The sequence below is a fragment of the Jatropha curcas genome, chromosome 3, assembly GCF_041381405.1.
Source record: "Jatropha curcas cultivar XTBG-Jc1 chromosome 3, XTBG_Jcur_1.0, whole genome shotgun sequence".
NCBI classification, from domain to species: Eukaryota; Viridiplantae; Streptophyta; class Magnoliopsida; order Malpighiales; family Euphorbiaceae; genus Jatropha; species Jatropha curcas.
Genome location: NC_143153.1, coordinates 4,771,020 through 4,787,961, shown reverse-complemented (window position 1 = coordinate 4,787,961; position 16,942 = coordinate 4,771,020). Strand labels below are relative to the sequence as shown.

Sequence of the window (16,942 nt, the reverse complement as noted above, 5' to 3'; positions counted from 1 at the left end):
AATCCTGGCCGTCGACTTGCGTGTATCAGGCGAATTAGGGTTTTAGACTTATAGTATTTATTCTGGCAGGCAATACCATTTTCCTCTTATTGTCTGCTCTCTGCCATCACTGTGAGCATCATCGATGGTTAGCCATAAACTCTTTTTGCTCATTTAATCTCAATTTTTCTTTTCATTTTCATGCTAAATCTACCTAATTTGTAATCACATTGTAGGCGTTTGTAAAAGCTCAGAAGTCGAAAGCTTACTTCAAGCGTTTTCAAGTTAAATACAAGAGAAGGAGAGGTAATTTTGTGGCGAAATCCGTAATGGGGTTCCCTTTTTTTTTTCATATATTAGTTTCTTATTGAAAGCTTTTTTTTTTTTTTTTTTTTTTTTTTTAGAGGGTAAGACTGATTACAGAGCAAGGATTCGTCTAATCAACCAGGACAAGAACAAGTATAACACTCCAAAATATCGATTTGTTGTGCGATTTGTATCCTTATTTTGTTTGTCTGGTTATCTTGTTAATGTTTTTTATCCTCTTCTCATATGCGGTTTGGTGGTTATAATGTGGGATTGTGGGTCAATTGTGTTTTACATAAAATGGATAACCTTTGTCTATGTGCTATTTTACAAATTTAATTGTAAAAAATGGTTTAATGTAGGACTTCTTAGATATTTCGGACTTGATTAGTTGTTTTGTATGATTTTTTCTTATAGCTTTTTTGCAGCTTTTGTTAGTTGTGGTCTTTTAATTTGCTTTGTGATTTTGTTTTTGTCAAGTTCTAGGTATTTAATTCAATGTCGATTATTAAAAATTCGATTGAGTTAGTGTCCAATTCTTCCGTGAACTATATTTGATTCAAGGTGTCCTTGATCTTGAAGATCTTGAATCGTGACAAGATGGTTGCTTTTATTGTTTTTGCTTCCTTGTTGCCTCTATTTTCTCCTTAATATTATTCTTAGACCAACAAAGATGTAACTGCACAAATTATACATTCGACCATTGCTGGTGATATAGTTCTTGCAGCTGCCTACTCCCATGAGCTCCCTAAATATGGCCTTGAAGTGGGACTCACCAATTATGCTGCAGGTATAATACTCACATTTTGCTGGATTTATAATGTCTTTGCTCGTCAAATCTAATGTTCTAATTGCTATTTTACTGTAAATCAGCTTACTGCACTGGGCTTCTTTTGGCCCGACGCGTACTGAAAACGCTTCAGATGGATGGGGAGTATGAAGGAAATGTTGAGGTATGTGGATTATCTGTAGTTTTGCCTTGATAGAATTAAGGTACTATTCTTGTGTGGATATTTAAAAATGTGTAATTCTTTCTATGTTCAGGCTACTGGAGAAGATTTTTCTGTTGAACCAGCTGGAGAAAGGAGACCTTTCCGTGCTCTTCTTGATGTTGGACTTGTGAGGACAACAACTGGAAACCGTGTTTTTGGTGCTCTCAAGGTCTCCCAATATACTTCTTAAAACATATGAATTTAAATTTATCTGAGCTCTTCTCATTCCTTGCTTTTATTCTGCATTATTTCCTAGTACTTGAATTTTTTTTGCATTGAAAAATTCTCTAACATTTTTTGACTCACTCTTTTTACTATAGAGTATATAATCCATACATGCTAACTTTCTATAGTTTCAATTTAGTCTGGAATAACCATTTCCTGCTAGTTATTTTATAACATTGGTGGGTATGTAATGTTAAATTTCAAGTCAATTTACAGTTATGGGAATTGTATGATTGGAATTGCTCTTCTATTGGTTGTATTACAAGAATGACCTTGCCTTCTTTATAAATAATTGGATAATCCTAAAAACTAGGTTTAGCTTGCATTAATTTGCGTCTAATATGGGCTATGGTTGTTAAAATCTACCACTTGATATAACCATGAATTAATGTGATGATGTGCATCTATATACGTTGTTAGTGGCTGAAGGAATTCATCTTGCTGATTGGAAGTATTACTCCTGCATGTTGTCTCATGGGATGGAAATAAAGCAATTATAATATGTGTTAGGGCATTGCTCTATTCTTTGATTAGGGAGCTTTGGACGGTGGACTTGATATTCCCCACAGTGACAAGAGGTTTGCAGGATTCAGCAAGGATAGCAAGCAGCTTGATGCTGAACTCCACCGAAAGTACATCTATGGCGGCCATGTTGCTGCATACATGAGGGTGAGATTTATATTATTGCAATCATATGTTTCTATAAACATGGTAATCCATATGGGTTTAATTTTGTGGTTCTCATGCAGATTTTGATGGAAGATGAACCAGAGAAGTACCAGTCTCACTTCAGTGAGTATGTAAAGAGAGGTATTGATGCTGATAACATGGAAGAGCTTTACAAGAAGGTACATTCTGCCATACGTGCAGATCCCATAACGAAGAAGACAGAGAAGCAGCCTCCAAAGGAGCACAAGAGGTGCGTCTTATTTCGGATCTTGTCCCCTCACTCCCCTCTCCTAGTTTTGACTGTTAGCTTGCATATTTATGTGTGTTTGTAAGGGTATTTTAGAGTTGGTTGCATAATATACACAAGGAGAAGTTGAACTCTGGAGCCCCTTTTTAGACGAATGAAAACTGTCATGATTATTTTCCTATTTATTTTTGTTGGCATTTTATGAAGAATATCCAAGACATTTTTCAATGCTGCAGTTACAGATGTATATGTTTATGGTTTTGATTTTTCCTACAGATACAACCTGAAGAAGTTGACCTATGAGGAAAGAAAGAATAAGTTGATTGAAAGGTTGAAGGCTCTTAACTCTGCTGCTGACGCCGAGGACAGTGATGAAGACTGAGTGTACTTGACAGAATTGTCTATTTATTTCAAGAACAAGATTTTGGCTATTTTCTGTTAAGTAGGCTGAGGATTATTTATTGTTTTGCAGCGAATTTCAGTTTCTTTTACCATTTTTTTGGATTAATTGAAAGATTTCTAGTCTCTATTTGGCAAACCCCTTGGAAATTATAAAATTACTATAGAAAAACTAATGGAACGGAGAGCAGTTGTTCTTGTGATCGTAGAATACTCCCTCCATCCCCTTTTTAAGTTTGCTTTGTTTTAATGATTGCCACTTATTTGACAGAAATACCCTTTTATGAAATTTTACTCAATAATTAAATTCATCAATTCTCTCCCTCATAACGGCGACTGGATGCCACTTCTCTAAAACATAGAATTCGCGACATTTTTCTTAAAAAAAAATTATTGTAGATAATCATTGAATAAAGTAATACCAGAGTTTTACCTGCCCTGAAATTTGCCATCCAAATTGTAATTTGAACCTCAAGAAGTTAAAACTTTCATCCGTGCAGAAATCAAACTTGAAAATCTAATGCTGATCTCTCATTTTGAAGAATCTGTTAAACTATTTTTAATGGCATTAGCCTTCGTGTGTCCATGTGAAACTGAATTAAACGTAAGTTAAATCGAATCAATTCACATAATTATATAATAATGTAACACAAACAGCAGATTAAAATCTTAAATTCAAAATAAAGCAACTTAATCAAACCACGTTTAGACCTTTTCAATACTCTTGATTTACTAGTTCAATCAAACCAGATTTTAGAATTTTTTTCAATACTATTGCACTCAAAACACAACCAGACCAAGCCAGCCATAAACACCCACTATCAATAAATATCCAGTGCATGAATTAGACCAGTTACATCTAGATAATAAGACCTTAGCAGTGAGTGCAACAGCGTTCAAAAGCACACCATATATTTCCAAAATTGAAAAGGTTGTCCATATTGAGGGGAAAACAGCAGATTCAAACGCTTTTTGTAAAATTGGAAAAAGCCAATCTTTCCCTGTTTTATCTACACTGAAAATGCGTATTCCTTAGACAAGTTCATTGTTTGACTCCATGGAATGTCGATGGCAGCCTGCAAGCCAGTTTCTCCAGTAACATAGTTTATATTGTTCTAATCATCATCATCAGGCGGATCAAAATCCTTAACTTTCACATCTGCATCTTCTCCATACTGAATGCAGTTGTCAATTTGCGACAACACATATTGTATACTGTAAAATTAAAGCAAGACAACATCAACAATTACAAAACATCAGCCAAAACCATATTAACCATAAAATTCCCACCCCTTTCTTATATATATATATATTTTTTGTTCCAACAATATTAGGTTGTCAATGCCTAGTTTTCCCTGAGCATAAAGCTCTTTGATCGACGGGGAACATCAAGTATGAATAAAGGACGATTCTCTGAATGTGACAAATTGACAAAAGTTCATTCCACCATAGGGGGATAGTAGTTCACTGAAAATTGCACAAAAATCAAAATCTAATATGGCACTATAAGATATCTGCTTTGAACTGTATAAAGTAAAAACTATTGGACACCCAAGGGAAAAAAAAAAAAACAAAACTATCTTCACAACAGATATATTATTGTGAGAGGGAATACCTGCTTTCCTTCCTTAGGTCAAGCGGAATAAAACTAACCATGCTATACTCATCCACCTGAAACAGAAAAGATTGAAGTAAGCCATGAATACAAATAAAAGAAATATTTCTGAAAAGATTTTATCCCACCTGGCCACCTCTGATGAAGGTAAAAATTATTGTAAACAGAGAACACAAACCCAGTGAAAGCTGGATTTGTGTAAAATGAAGCAACTTTAGCTGCCTACTCACCAGTTCGATCAAAGCTTTATTTAGCTTTACAAACTGAGGAGCCATGCGTTGATTCAGTTCTGACAACAAGACTCGAGACTCCGGATTCAAGTAACTGAGCAGTAAGGAAACAAAATACACCAGAAAATTCAAAATTGAAAAAAAAGACGTAAACAAGTAAGAGAGAACAATAGAGGATCAAGGAGCCCACTCTTCAAGATCCTTCTTGTTGGTTACAAGGTCCATTTTGGAGAGGATATTAACATGAGGCAATTCAAGTTGAATCATTGCAGAAAGAGATGCCATACACCCACTTATAAACTTGGTCACATCCGTGATGAACTGATACAAATACAATAAAGAATTATAGAACTGATTCAATGAGGAGGCAGAGCATTTGAGGAAAGGAAAACAAGAAAAAAGAAACAAGTAAAAGCATGACAAACCTGAGAATCAAGTACGTATACCGCACAAACATTGAAGTTTTTGCGCTTCAAATGCTCCACAAAGTTCCGAAGAACTGGCACATGTGAGAAAAGTTCAATCTGCCCTGCAAAACATAAGTAATAATCTATTGCACATTTTCCCGTTGAAAAAATCACATTAAGAAAGTATAGCAAGCCCTGATGCATTTATACCACACAATTAAATCTTGGAGCATGTGTTGATTAACATAACAACAAAAGTTTGAGTTTGTGCTCTTAGATTCATTCTCCGTCTTTTCCATAAAACAGTAAATGAAATACTACATCTTCATTAAACAAATGCCACGGAGAGATTTCCTGATCCCTATTAAATGAATTTTATATTGGACCCAAAAGAAATGAGACAGAAAAATATAGAAGGTAACCACTGAACTTTTTTTTTATTGTGTTAGGCTTATCTGTAAATAAACCTTTATTTCTTTACTTGCTTATGTTTATATTATTTGGCAGCTGAAATCTCAGACCAAAAAGTTAACAGTTCCTATTCTAATTTGCGTTCTGCATGCTAATTGGTAAGAGAAACCACCCATGCTAAAGAAACCAACCAAGTACACTGCTAAGGCATTATATTGGGTCCCAACTATGCAGAATGGGGGAGAAGTGATGAATGATGCCCCATGCCTGTACTCCAGCAACAAAGTTGCTTATTCTTGCTGGAACATCTTTTCCATTAGAATGTCAGACTAGCCACTACATGTTCAACATAAACTAATAGAAAAACTACCATCAGTTTTGAACAAAAAGAAAATTTTCACAGAGCTAAAATGAGAATACTTGAACAACATCATTATGAATCTTCAATGACTCTAATGAAGAAAAATTAATAAAAGAGGAATGAATATGAAGCAAAATAGGCATCCCATGTGAGCATCATGGTGAAAAAATTGTTCCACCAGAACATGAAAGCCAATCAAATCTTGGTAGCATCTCAGCTATCCATTAAAAATAAACCAAAAACAAACAAATTCAAGAAAATGTGACATTCAATATGGATGTTTGCACACATGCATGCATGCTTTGCTTATCTTGAGATGGATCCACATCCACTTAATGTCATCTCACTAACATGCCCATTTGAAAGAAGAAGAGACCTACTGATGACAAACAGGAAAGGAGAGAAGACCTATCCTTGTGTCCTGCTCCTCCCATTCATTTCAACTTAATAGATTCATACACTCTCAAGAGACATGTTTGCATACTCCATAAAACATAAAAGATAAAGTACGGACACACCTGGGCAATCAAAAACTAGGTAGTCATCATCCAAGAAATTATCCAGCTCTTCTGTCAACCAGTCATCCAGATTGTCTTCAAGCTCTCTATTGTTCTGATTAAGGCCGTTCAAATGACTCCAAAAATTAGAAGAAAAAGAAAGGCAGAAGCAAAAATTTCCACCCATAGGCAGTACACAAGGAGCAATTAGAACAGTGATCTTCCAACACCATGCACCAAGCAATGCCTATAAGCTTTTTAGGTGGAACTAATCCCATGCACAAATACTAAATACCATGAACTAAGGGAAGGAATCCTCAATTAGCAAGACAATACAAATAAAAAGCAGACTCCGAATATTGATGGAAGGCAAAAGGATACTCCATGCAGTAAATTAAAGCACCATTAGGACCCAGACCAAGTTCCTCCATAACATCATCCAATGAAATGAGTTCCCTGATATCTGCAAGGAGACAAAATTTGAAGCTCTAAAAATCAATACATAAATATAGCAATCGACATAACTGAGAAATCAACTAACATATGAACTCAACTCACCCATAGCCACAGGATAGTCAAAATTTTCTGCAGCAGGATCTAGGTTCACAATGTTAATTGACCGCCCAATTGTTTCACAGTGTTGGTGCAAACTAGAGCAATAAGTGGACTGCCAAAAAAAAAAAAAAAAAACATTTCACTAGGGTAGACAACTACACAAACATTTCAAAAATAATAGTCATTCTCTCATAACCAAGCAAAAGATTGAAGTATTTTTTTCTAAAAACAAAATGAAGAAACCCAAACAAGAAAGGAGCTTGAATCAATAGATACAAACAGGTGGATAATAGTAGCAAAATGTTACCTTCCCACTGCCTGCAGGACCAATTACAAGTTGCGCGTAACCCATTGTAGCCCTTTGAAACTGCTAGCTGCTCTAATCAAAATGAACAGAGAGAGCTGAAGATGCGAAAGTAAGAGAGAACTGCGACGGTAATATAAGCAGTACACCAAACACCAACGGCAAACAACAAGTTTAGGACATGAGAAGTAGCCATTAAGACCGCTGAGGGAGACCCAACATTTGTAGAATCTGATATAATCATTAATCACAAAAAACATTATGTAAACTTTATCTCTACAAAACTAAAGGCAACCATTTCGCAGTTCCTACTGTAAAACCAAAATTCAACTACATGCTTTGCAAATCATTCAATTGGGTTAATTAAGATTAAGAAGCTTAAACATAATAACTCGAAAAAAAATAACAATGAAAGAAACAAATTGTTACAGTCCAACAGAGAAAGCACACGAATTGAAGCTTGAATTAGAGGTTACCTTACGTATGCGAGTTGATTGAAAATGGAAAAAAATAGAAAGTAGGATTAGGATTTCGGGTTTAGAATATGAAGATGGAGTGCTACTGCAGCAAGCAGAAAGCTTTTTGGCATGTGGACGAAGAGAATAAGTCCTATTTGGCTGCCTTTAGGGTTTAATAATCCACCTAACGATAACGACGAAGGAAAAAAAAAAAAACAGAGAGAGATTAAATGAGTGAGAAGAGTTTTATATATTAAAAAAATAAATATAAAAAATAATTGATTTACTTAGCGATTTCCATAAAAGTTTTATTTATGGCTTCAATAATTTCCAGCAAATTTTTTACTTGAGAAACATTATTGGATGAGCGTTAATGAAGAGAAAACAATTTTTAGATATTAATAAAAATTATTATAGCTTTATAAACACATATTTATATTAATTTATTAATTAGAAATCACTGTTAGCAATTAATATCAATCACCGTGTACTTATCAATTTATTATTTTAATAATAATATTTTATATGTAATTATATAAATTATAAATTTTAACAAATTACAAATAAGTAATGAAAACTTCAATTATTTATAAAGTTTTTTCATAAAAATATTCTTCATAAATAAATTAAATCCTGAAAATAATTGGAAAGTAGACTATGAACGGAAATTTTGAACTATGAATAATCTTTAATTTAAAAAATATATATATTTTACTAGAGCAAGCATTTTTAAAATTATATTAATATTAATTTGATGCTTTTTAATTATTTTAATTGGAATATTTAGAATTTGAGTGTTCAATATTTTTTTCATGAACTTCAAAAATTTTATTCAATTCAATTTTTATGAAAAAGTTTAAAATATAAATTATATATTATTATAATAAAAATAAGATGGTCTTATTTCCAGAGCAAAAATTGTTAAAGTCAGAGCAATATTTTACTATTTTAATAAAATTATCCTTTTTATTTACTTTATTTGTCTCCTTAGTTCGTTGAGGACAACATAATTCATTTAAAATTTATCCAACTATGGTCGTCAAAACTTATCCAGCTCTAACATAATTTCCGCCGCGAGCTTCATTATTTCCTCCTCCGCAATGTTCTTTTGCAATGTTTTTAGAATATAATTTTTGTAGGTGATGATGCATGCACTTCGAGTCTAAATGAAATTTCTTGATCTTCATGTTCTGCACTTTAATGTATTCCTTTTGCTTTCTCTACATTACTTTCACCCTTCTCTTCAATTAAAAATTTATGTACCTTACTCCATTAATATTTTTGTTTTTTTCTTTTCGACTTTGAACCCAACTCTTCCTCCCTCACTCCATCTCCTCAAACTCATCATTCTTCAACATCCGCAAAAAATACCTGCAATTAATTTCTTTTGGTTCTCCATTTTGCTTCTGTAATTTTGACTGTTTCCATCTCTTGTTATTCACTCTTATTATCCTCAAATTTTCCTAATTTCAGTCGTTGTCCATGGGCACGAGCTAATTAAAAACTGTCACGACTCAAAATCGACTGAACCGACACTAGGAACCAGATAAACTTAAACTCCGAGACCCGTAGTAAGCCTAAACCACAAAGTCCATATATGTCAGACAGATTTCTAAGAATAGTAAGCCTATATTATTTTATATCAAGTAATGCACATTTCTGGCCCAATCTCAAACATCTCAAATAAAATACAGTTTAGGCCTATTTGTAATACATCTCGTTCATAATGTGGGCTACTGGTTCATACATGCCTTAGATGAATAATTAGGACATTCATAAGTTCATAAATTAGTATACCTCTTTTAATACATGGTTAGAGGTACATAAATCCCACAACTGCGGAGTACAGTAAACAAACAGAAATGAATAATTCTTTGTACATAAGGCTCATAATGTAAATAATTACTGGAATCAAGAAATTACTTTTCTAGCTTTACGGTGAAGGAAACAGAGCTTTAACTAAGACAAAGAAATATCTGCTTCCTGAAAAAATTAAACAAAAGAAATGTGAGTTTTACAATGAATAATAATTATGGCATAATGCGAAATGCCTCCTAAAATACTAAAATGAACACACAACTAGTCAAGCATATGGCACAACATCAGCACCCACATACAAGTACATCTTCACATAATCAAACACGTGGAGATTGGTCTGTGGCGTCATCGAAATCCCCCAATGAGCCGTCCTCATACATGACCCATACTCTCATGACGGATGCACTAGGGAGTCGATCCCCATACATGGCCGACCAGTCTAATTCTCACTTAACCAACCCTTTCATTTTTTTTTTTTTTTTTTACATCCTCTCTTTTTTTTCCATTACCAACAAGAGGCCACCCTAAATTTTTCCATATCAATTATATCATCAAATGCATACGGGAGGCGCTGATCTCCTCATACATAGCCGACGGTATCATAGACCGCCTTCACAAACCCGTGGTGACCCACTTCATCCCAATTTCATACAAATAAGGCATAACAATATTACAACACAAATAATGAAACATTGCATTTAAATGCAGCACATTAAATAAACAAAGATTATGCAAATGTACAAATATACACATACATACAAATAAGTAGAAAAGTAATGAATGTTTATGTAATAAATTAAATAAGTAATAATTAAGTAGGTAATTGTAAGATTATGTAGTAGTCTCTATTCATGAAGCAAATAGTAATTGCACTATCTATTATTATCACAGTAATAGAGGAGAAAGGAAAACTTTAGTTTTGATTTTGATTCATAGGAGTAGTGGAGGGGCTCGGACAATCCATAAGAACTTTCTATTTGTTTAGACAATATCAAATATCTAACATTTATTCATCAAGTTCACACAGCCCATTCATCTGGCAGCCAAACAACTTAATTCCCATCCTCCTTTTAAACAATCATGTCAACATTCACCAATTAATTTACAAATTGTAATAATCTTCAGGCATGTTCCAATGATATTATTAATTGTTCCCTAACTAATTACCAAATAAATGAATAATTTATAAATAAAACTTGTATCGATAAGTTAAATTCAACTACTCTCATTTGATAGTTACTTAGCCTCTAATTATTATAAAACTCCACATCAAGCCTTTACTTCATCATCCTTGCTTAGGGTATAAACCGCATATATTTATGCATTTGTTAAAATTCTAAACTAGCCACTAAGAACTAATGCGAACCTAAATAAAAATTCAATATATACATCTACTAGGTAACTTAATTGACTCTTAAACATATACCAACTAAGGCTTCATAAATTTCCTTTGTCTTAACATAGAAATATAATTTCTAATTAAGGCAAGGTCTAGATCACACCATTCATTTAGTAAGAACAAGGCTATCAAGCAATACCCAATAATCACCAACATAATATATATATATTGAAAACATATCTATTCTATGTTAGTCTATCTAAGAGGGAACTCATTGCTTGACATAGCTGCTGCCCACCAAGAGAAATGGCTTCTACTTGACTTAAACTTATATGCAATAAACAAATTAACTCATTTCCCATCAAAACTTAAATTTACAACATCATATAATTGATATCAAAGCAATGGTTCAAGGGAAAAGCAAAAATGGTTGTTGTCATCCAATCTTTCACCAAAATCTGCTGTAAACTAAATAATTAATTAATATAAGTATGATTTCAGTTTATAGTTCAATTAAAATTATACAAATCAAGCATATGGCTAACTGGCTACTATCAATCTAACGAAACCTTGACTCTTCATAAAAAATTTATAATGACAGCAGTAACCTAACCATTTTTATACAGGAATTCAGTTTATAAATCAATTTAAAGAGTAAAAGCTTCTAATTATTTACACTTAAACAGTAGCTAATTTAGGGATTTAAACTCTACTGAACTTGATTTAGCAACACATTCTAAACCCTTGTTCAAAGAATTCACTAATGTATCCACGAAGGTTGAAATCCAACTTACCAGCTGAAAAACGCACTGAAGACTGAAATTTTTCTGTTAGAGTGACCGGAAACAGCTTGCGCAAAACCATTTCTGTCGACGCTAGCTCGATCGAAGGTGAAGGCAACAATGGCTGAAGAAGCTGCAAATGAGAAGGTCAGATCATAACCGCCGGCTAAGGACAAGCGTCGCTGAAAAAACGAAGGAACAGGTAAACGAAGGAACAGGGCTGGTTGCGCTACTGTCTCGATCGGAACGCAACCTCAGCTCCTTACATTTGTTGTGCCAGCCGGAAACGAAGGGAGAGAGAGATCGGAGCTTCGCCGTCAACGAGAAGGAAGCTGGAGTCGATCGATCGTGCTGGATTCGCCGGAAAGACGAGGAGAGAGGAGCGAGCTGTCGATCGAAATCGCAACTCCCTCTCTTAGTCGCGACGCTGAAACAAAATGGAGGAGAACCAAAGACACGGTGGCGAGGAGGCGACGGCCGGTGAATGGAAAATTGAAGAGGGATAAGGGAAGGGTCTGCGTTGGCGTTGAAGGGAACGACAGAAAAATATGTTTGGAGCGAAAAAGTAAAATTTTGTTTTCTAGGCTTTCTAGATTGATTTAGGTTAGATTTGAGTCCAGTTTGGCCCAAATCATGGGCTTTTGCTTGGTTTCCTTTTGGTTTACGGGTTTCTATTGGAATTGATTTAATTTTTAGGTTTGGTTTCTATATATAAAATTGTATTAAATTTTACGAAATGATTTCACAAGGTATAGATTTATTTAGTTTTAAAACAAATAACATTCTTTTATCCCATTGGCTAAATTTAATTTTTAAATTTTTAAATGAAAAATTTTTGAAATAAATTTTTCATGTCGTTTCAAAAAAACAGTTTAGCTCCTCCACCATGGTCGTGGATATAGTCGTCATCCAATTTCTCAGCTATTTAAGATCATTGGCCGTCAAAAGAAGACCCGATAACGCAGTTCTTTTAGTGAAAGAAATAAAAGGAAACCAAATGGAAAATATAACAAGAAAAGTAATTTTATCAAAATAGTAAATATTGCTCTGGCTTTAATAATTTCTGCTCTGAAAATAAAACCACTTTAAAAATATGCATTTTCTTTATTATATGTTTAATAACCATTTCACTTGTTTTGGTTTATTTTAATTATAATAACTATCATAATTTAAATTCGATTACCGTTCAAAAAAAAAAACAGTTATAAATCTTTGGACATTTTAATTTAAAAGTTCAATTTAATTTCTAAATTTTATTTCTAAATATACTTTTATAAAATATTTTATTATTTTATTAATTTTGTTATAAAAAATTTTAGTAAATTGAACCGTAAAGCTTAAAATTGGTATCTTAAAACGGCAAATTGAGCATTTGTGCGTCCACTATGCTATTTTATGCATTCAACGAATTGTCGCATCAGTCCCGTTAACGCCTTCTCTTCTTCCTCCATTTGGGCTTTGCAGTTGTACAGAACCCAAGCGATAAATAGATTTCAATAAGAGCTCCGGTGAGTAAAATACGATTCTGTGGTATATCAGAGATTAAGTAAGCGAAGCAACGATGATTCGCTTGTTCTTATCTGAACCTAACTGGAAAGACGGTGGCAGCGGAGATACTGCCGTCTCCGCCAGGCGATGGATATCGCTTTTAAATCAATTAGAATCCGTCATCTGGTCGTTCATGACGGCCAGCGGTCGATCGGAAGCTCGTTTATGGCTTTGCAAAACAATATCAAGCATTACCTCCGTAACTCCTCGCCAACAGCGGGACGTATTCGTTAACTTACTGAGAACAAAACCTACGAATCGTGGTTTAGCATGCCAACTCTTGCAAATGATATTCGAGAAGATACCCCAGAAAGTAGGGCCTATCGTAGCCAAGAGAAGCTACATTCTTGAGAAATTTTTTGAAGGTAAATTGGTTTTTGTCAATTATTGATAAAGTTCATATCTTATTAGTTTCTGGTATTGTGTTACATTGAATTTTCATGTTCTTTTAATATATGCTTGCGCTTTTGATATTTGGTTCCAAAACTGATTGGGTTAAGGTTATAGCTTTAGCCTAGCTGGTGGGTGTTTCTCGTAAAGGTTATGTGGGCAAGTTTAACTGCCCACTTCAAAGAGTAGCTATACTAGGGGCAATTGAATGCATTTTATGTGAAGCTGTAAGGCTATGTTTGGTACACCATCGTGGAATCTAATATGATGTAATCAAACGCATTTTTCAGTTCAATGTATGTGAGTACCCCTCTGCTTAATGTGTTCGAACGGATCTTTGATTGTGCAATGGTGTTGATTGTACAGGAAATCCAGTGCGAATAATGCAATGGTTTTCTAACTTTGATGATGGAGGCGGATTGCAACATAAGAAAGGTGCCAGAGCCTTATCTCAATTTGCTTTCATGAACCGAGATCTATGTTGGGAAGAGCTTGAGTGGAAGGGAAAACATGGGCAGTCACCTGCAGTGGTTGCAACGAAGCCTCATTACTTTCTTGACTTGAATGTCCAACGAACGGTGGAAAATTTTCTTGAAAATGTGCCTGAATTTTGGTCGTCTAGCGAGTTTGCTGAGACCTTGAGAGATGGTGATATTTTGTTTATTGATACAAAATACTTCATAGAGTTTTTTGTTGGCTTGATGTATAAAGAGGATGCAAGAGATGTTTGGGAAGTCCTAAGTGAGTTTCTTATGCAGGAATCTTTTTCTTCATTGTGTAATCACCTCCTTATCACTTTTGAAGAGGAAGAATTGTTCACGTTTTTGAAATCATTTCGTAGATATTTAAGCCCAAGAATGGAATCAATGGCTTTTTGTGACTCATCTTGTTGGCTCGAGCTTGTACTTTCTAAATTTAGTGAATGTGAATCAATTGATCAGCTACTTCTGTTAAGTGCGGTTATCAATCAAGGACGCCAGCTTCTGCGGCTTGTGCGTGATGATGAAGAGTCAGAGGAACAATCAAAAATCAAGGAAATTGTATCTCAGGTCTGCACAATCTCAGGCAGCTTGGCCCCCTTACTGAATGAATGCATGAAGATGAAAAAGACAGAATCAATTAAGTTCTTGGGCCTGCAGTCTTGGGTTCTCCATTACGCATTATCAGTTGGAAGCCAGAGTTCAGAGTCATGGGAATGTCTACTTTCAAATAATGGTATAGGTTTCCGTAAATCTGATAAATATGAACTGCTACATTATGATGGATTGCTGAAAGAGAATGAATCTGAATTGAATAATGATGCATCAATGAAAAGAAAGCGCAGGAAGGAAAAGAAAAGTAGAAAGAAGATAAGAAGAAAATTGGATGATGACGATGTATATGACAATGAGCTATTAGATTTTGATGCATCAAATAATCAGCAGGACTTGAAAGCTGGGGCTGGAAGTTGGTTGCTCTCTACAGATGGTTTTTCTGCATCATGGACCAGTGTGAGCTCAATAATCATCTTTCACAGGAATTATGTAGATTCTTTTGTTGCAACATTTTTTTTTGTACCACTGCACCCTTCTATGCTTTATTAACATAAAAACATTGTCAAATATATTCACAACACATTTTTTTATTAATTAAAGATGCCTGAAACTTGTCCAAAACACCAGGCATTGAATCTTAGATGATACTATCTCCATCATTTCAAGTGTCATTTAAGGTTCTTTTCTTTTTTGTCCCACTTCATTTGTCCTTTTAGAAAATTAAGCTAATTGTAGATTTTCCTTGTTGAGTTTAAACTTAGTCTTTGCACCCTTCAATGTAGTTGCAAAGAGATTAGTAGTGTTAGTGAGTATCATTATATGAATGGCTATTTTGAGACTTTTTTTTTTTGTGGCAAAAGCATTGAAGCTGATATTTTTTCTGATGGTTTCAAGTATTCCTTGTTGGTCCTTGCCCTTGCCTCCATCTTTTTGTGTGTATGACTGACCTTAGTCTCATTAGCATGCAGTAGGTTAGAGTTGTTACAAATATCTGACCATCAACTATACTGTGCAGGTGGATTTGCCTGAACACCTCTCAAAATTTTGCTTTTCTACATGGTTGAAGTGGCTGTTTGCCAAGTGATATATGCCTTAATACATGCAGCCTATGGTAAGACATCTAATGTCAGCTCTAGTTTGCTACCTTGTTAAGAATATCAATGTGATCTGAGTATGCTACTTTGCAAAATGATTAGACTTGTAAATTTCAGAGGAAGGAATACTGTTGGAAGTGAAAGGCTTCATCCTTTCATCAGTTCTGCTAATCAATTTTTTTTTTCTGAAGGTTGATAATCTGTTAAAAGCAGAATTCTTTCTGGGGAGATGTGAGTTGTACGTGATCTTGACCAATTAACGTGGGAACTCCAGATGATATAAGACATGCCAAATTGTTTGTTCTGAGGTTTCTATGGTTTGAACTTTGGCGGAGAAAACGTTTTTTGGTGATCATTTAATGCATAAGGTTTTACTCATACTTTTTGTCGCTATTTTGAGCCTTTTACCCATGTCAAATTTCCTGAGAACTGAATTCTTATGTTGTCATATTAACACCCTTTTTTTCCTCCTGATGCTTGGTTTTAGTACTCCAAACTTGATCAATGTGAGATGGGAGAGCCAGCCTGCAAACAAAGATATGCAGATTCAAAGAGTCATGAGAAGTGTAAAATTACACTTTTCCCCATGATGCACTTTTTTGCTTTGATCAACATGCTGGTTGGTTCATTCTGGAGAAAGAATGGGATTACATCCTTACAAGAACTCTCTCTCTCTCTCTCTCTCTCTCTCTCTCTCCAACATTCATATCATTTGTAGCTATAGCATCAAAGTTTCTGAGCTTGATGAGCCACTGGCAGTCCGGGTCCATCCAGATGCACACAGGTTTGTAATTTTAAGATTAGTTGATTTTTTAGGTTGACCCAAAATTTTAAGTTTCAATGCAAAACAACTAGCTAAAGATCTTGTAAACTAAATGAGAGATTCACACAATCGACTCTGTTCTGGCCTTCTTTTTCTCTCTTTTTTGCTCATTTTGCAATGTTTATAACACAGATTTCAATTCAGTGGAGTATATGATAATGACGAGGCCAAGTTTCTCCAGGAGGCTCAACCGAAATCATAAAATGGTATAATGGACAAGTTCCTTCACGAGGCTAAACCAAAATCATAAAATAGTATAATGGACATTTCTGTTAAAGTCTTCTATTCGGTATCCTTGGTATTAATTCATTCGCAAATTTTATCTGTTATGATAAAATTAGCACTATTTTAATCAATTCCATGAATTAACAAACATATAATTTCGAATTAGCTTTTGTACATCTCAAACATGATATTGTGAATTTATAAATGATTTCATGTATATTCATTTATTATTAA

The 16,942-nt window shown here is 34.3% G+C and overlaps 3 protein-coding genes and 1 long non-coding RNA gene across 6 annotated transcripts; 2 read left to right on the top strand and 2 right to left on the bottom strand.

Annotated features, from left to right (window-relative positions):
- Positions 1-2,956, top strand: LOC105643698 (large ribosomal subunit protein uL18). Its single transcript, XM_012228888.4, has 9 exons — positions 1-127; positions 216-285; positions 384-475; positions 949-1,075; positions 1,159-1,238; positions 1,330-1,446; positions 2,037-2,171; positions 2,252-2,421; positions 2,695-2,956. The coding sequence occupies exons 1-9, from the start codon at positions 125-127 to the stop codon at positions 2,798-2,800; spliced, it is 900 nt and encodes a 299-aa protein (XP_012084278.1). The 5' UTR covers positions 1-124; the 3' UTR covers positions 2,801-2,956.
- Positions 2,957-3,507: 551 nt separating this feature from the next.
- On the bottom strand, positions 3,508-7,867 carry LOC105643706 (P-loop containing nucleoside triphosphate hydrolases superfamily protein). Of its 3 annotated transcripts, none has more exons than XM_037640124.2 (10): positions 7,674-7,867; positions 7,201-7,272; positions 6,897-7,005; positions 6,720-6,801; positions 6,360-6,445; positions 5,088-5,191; positions 4,853-4,983; positions 4,663-4,756; positions 4,433-4,488; positions 3,508-4,032 (listed from the first exon to the last, which is right to left on the bottom strand). In XM_037640124.2, exons 2-10 carry the CDS (start codon positions 7,243-7,245, stop codon positions 3,933-3,935), a joined length of 807 nt encoding a protein of 268 aa, XP_037496052.1. In that variant the 5' UTR covers positions 7,246-7,272; positions 7,674-7,867; the 3' UTR covers positions 3,508-3,932. The 3 variants fall into 3 exon arrangements, with proteins under 3 accessions (XP_037496052.1, XP_012084306.1, XP_012084290.1); XM_012228916.4 differs by having other exon boundaries at positions 7,201-7,267; XM_012228900.4 differs by having other exon boundaries at positions 7,201-7,428; positions 7,674-7,866.
- A 1,397-nt stretch (positions 7,868-9,264) lies between these two features.
- On the bottom strand, positions 9,265-12,296 carry LOC110010657 (uncharacterized). Its single transcript, XR_002285655.3, has 2 exons — positions 11,607-12,296; positions 9,265-9,638 (listed from the first exon to the last, which is right to left on the bottom strand). It is a non-coding gene; the product is annotated as an uncharacterized LOC110010657 (long non-coding RNA).
- A 687-nt stretch (positions 12,297-12,983) lies between these two features.
- On the top strand, positions 12,984-16,935 carry LOC105643730 (uncharacterized). The gene is made up of 6 exons (XM_012228930.4): positions 12,984-13,507; positions 13,899-15,022; positions 15,582-15,677; positions 15,852-16,028; positions 16,148-16,444; positions 16,616-16,935. The coding sequence occupies exons 1-3, from the start codon at positions 13,156-13,158 to the stop codon at positions 15,648-15,650; spliced, it is 1,545 nt and encodes a 514-aa protein (XP_012084320.1). The 5' UTR covers positions 12,984-13,155; the 3' UTR covers positions 15,651-15,677; positions 15,852-16,028; positions 16,148-16,444; positions 16,616-16,935.
- Positions 16,936-16,942: the final 7 nt, after the last annotated feature.

Excerpts from the sequence above, each read along its gene's own strand:
- LOC105643698 (XM_012228888.4), top strand. Across the intron at positions 476-948 it reads ATCGATTTGTTGTGCGATTT|ACCAACAAAGATGTAACTGC; the intron begins GTATCCTTATTT and ends TATTATTCTTAG. Across the intron at positions 1,239-1,329 it reads AGTATGAAGGAAATGTTGAG|GCTACTGGAGAAGATTTTTC; the intron begins GTATGTGGATTA and ends TTCTATGTTCAG.
- LOC105643706 (XM_037640124.2), bottom strand. The coding sequence starts at position 7,245 with ATGGGTTACGCGCAACTTGTAATTGGTCCTGCAGGCAGTGGGAAG. Across the intron at positions 4,984-5,087 it reads TATACGTACTTGATTCTCAG|TTCATCACGGATGTGACCAA; the intron begins GTTTGTCATGCT and ends TATTTGTATCAG. Across the intron at positions 4,489-4,662 it reads ATAAAGCTTTGATCGAACTG|GTGGATGAGTATAGCATGGT; the intron begins GTGAGTAGGCAG and ends TTTCTGTTTCAG.
- LOC105643730 (XM_012228930.4), top strand. The coding sequence starts at position 13,156 with ATGATTCGCTTGTTCTTATCTGAACCTAACTGGAAAGACGGTGGCAGC. Across the intron at positions 13,508-13,898 it reads TCTTGAGAAATTTTTTGAAG|GAAATCCAGTGCGAATAATG; the intron begins GTAAATTGGTTT and ends TTGATTGTACAG. Across the intron at positions 15,023-15,581 it reads TTTCTGCATCATGGACCAGT|GTGGATTTGCCTGAACACCT; the intron begins GTGAGCTCAATA and ends TATACTGTGCAG.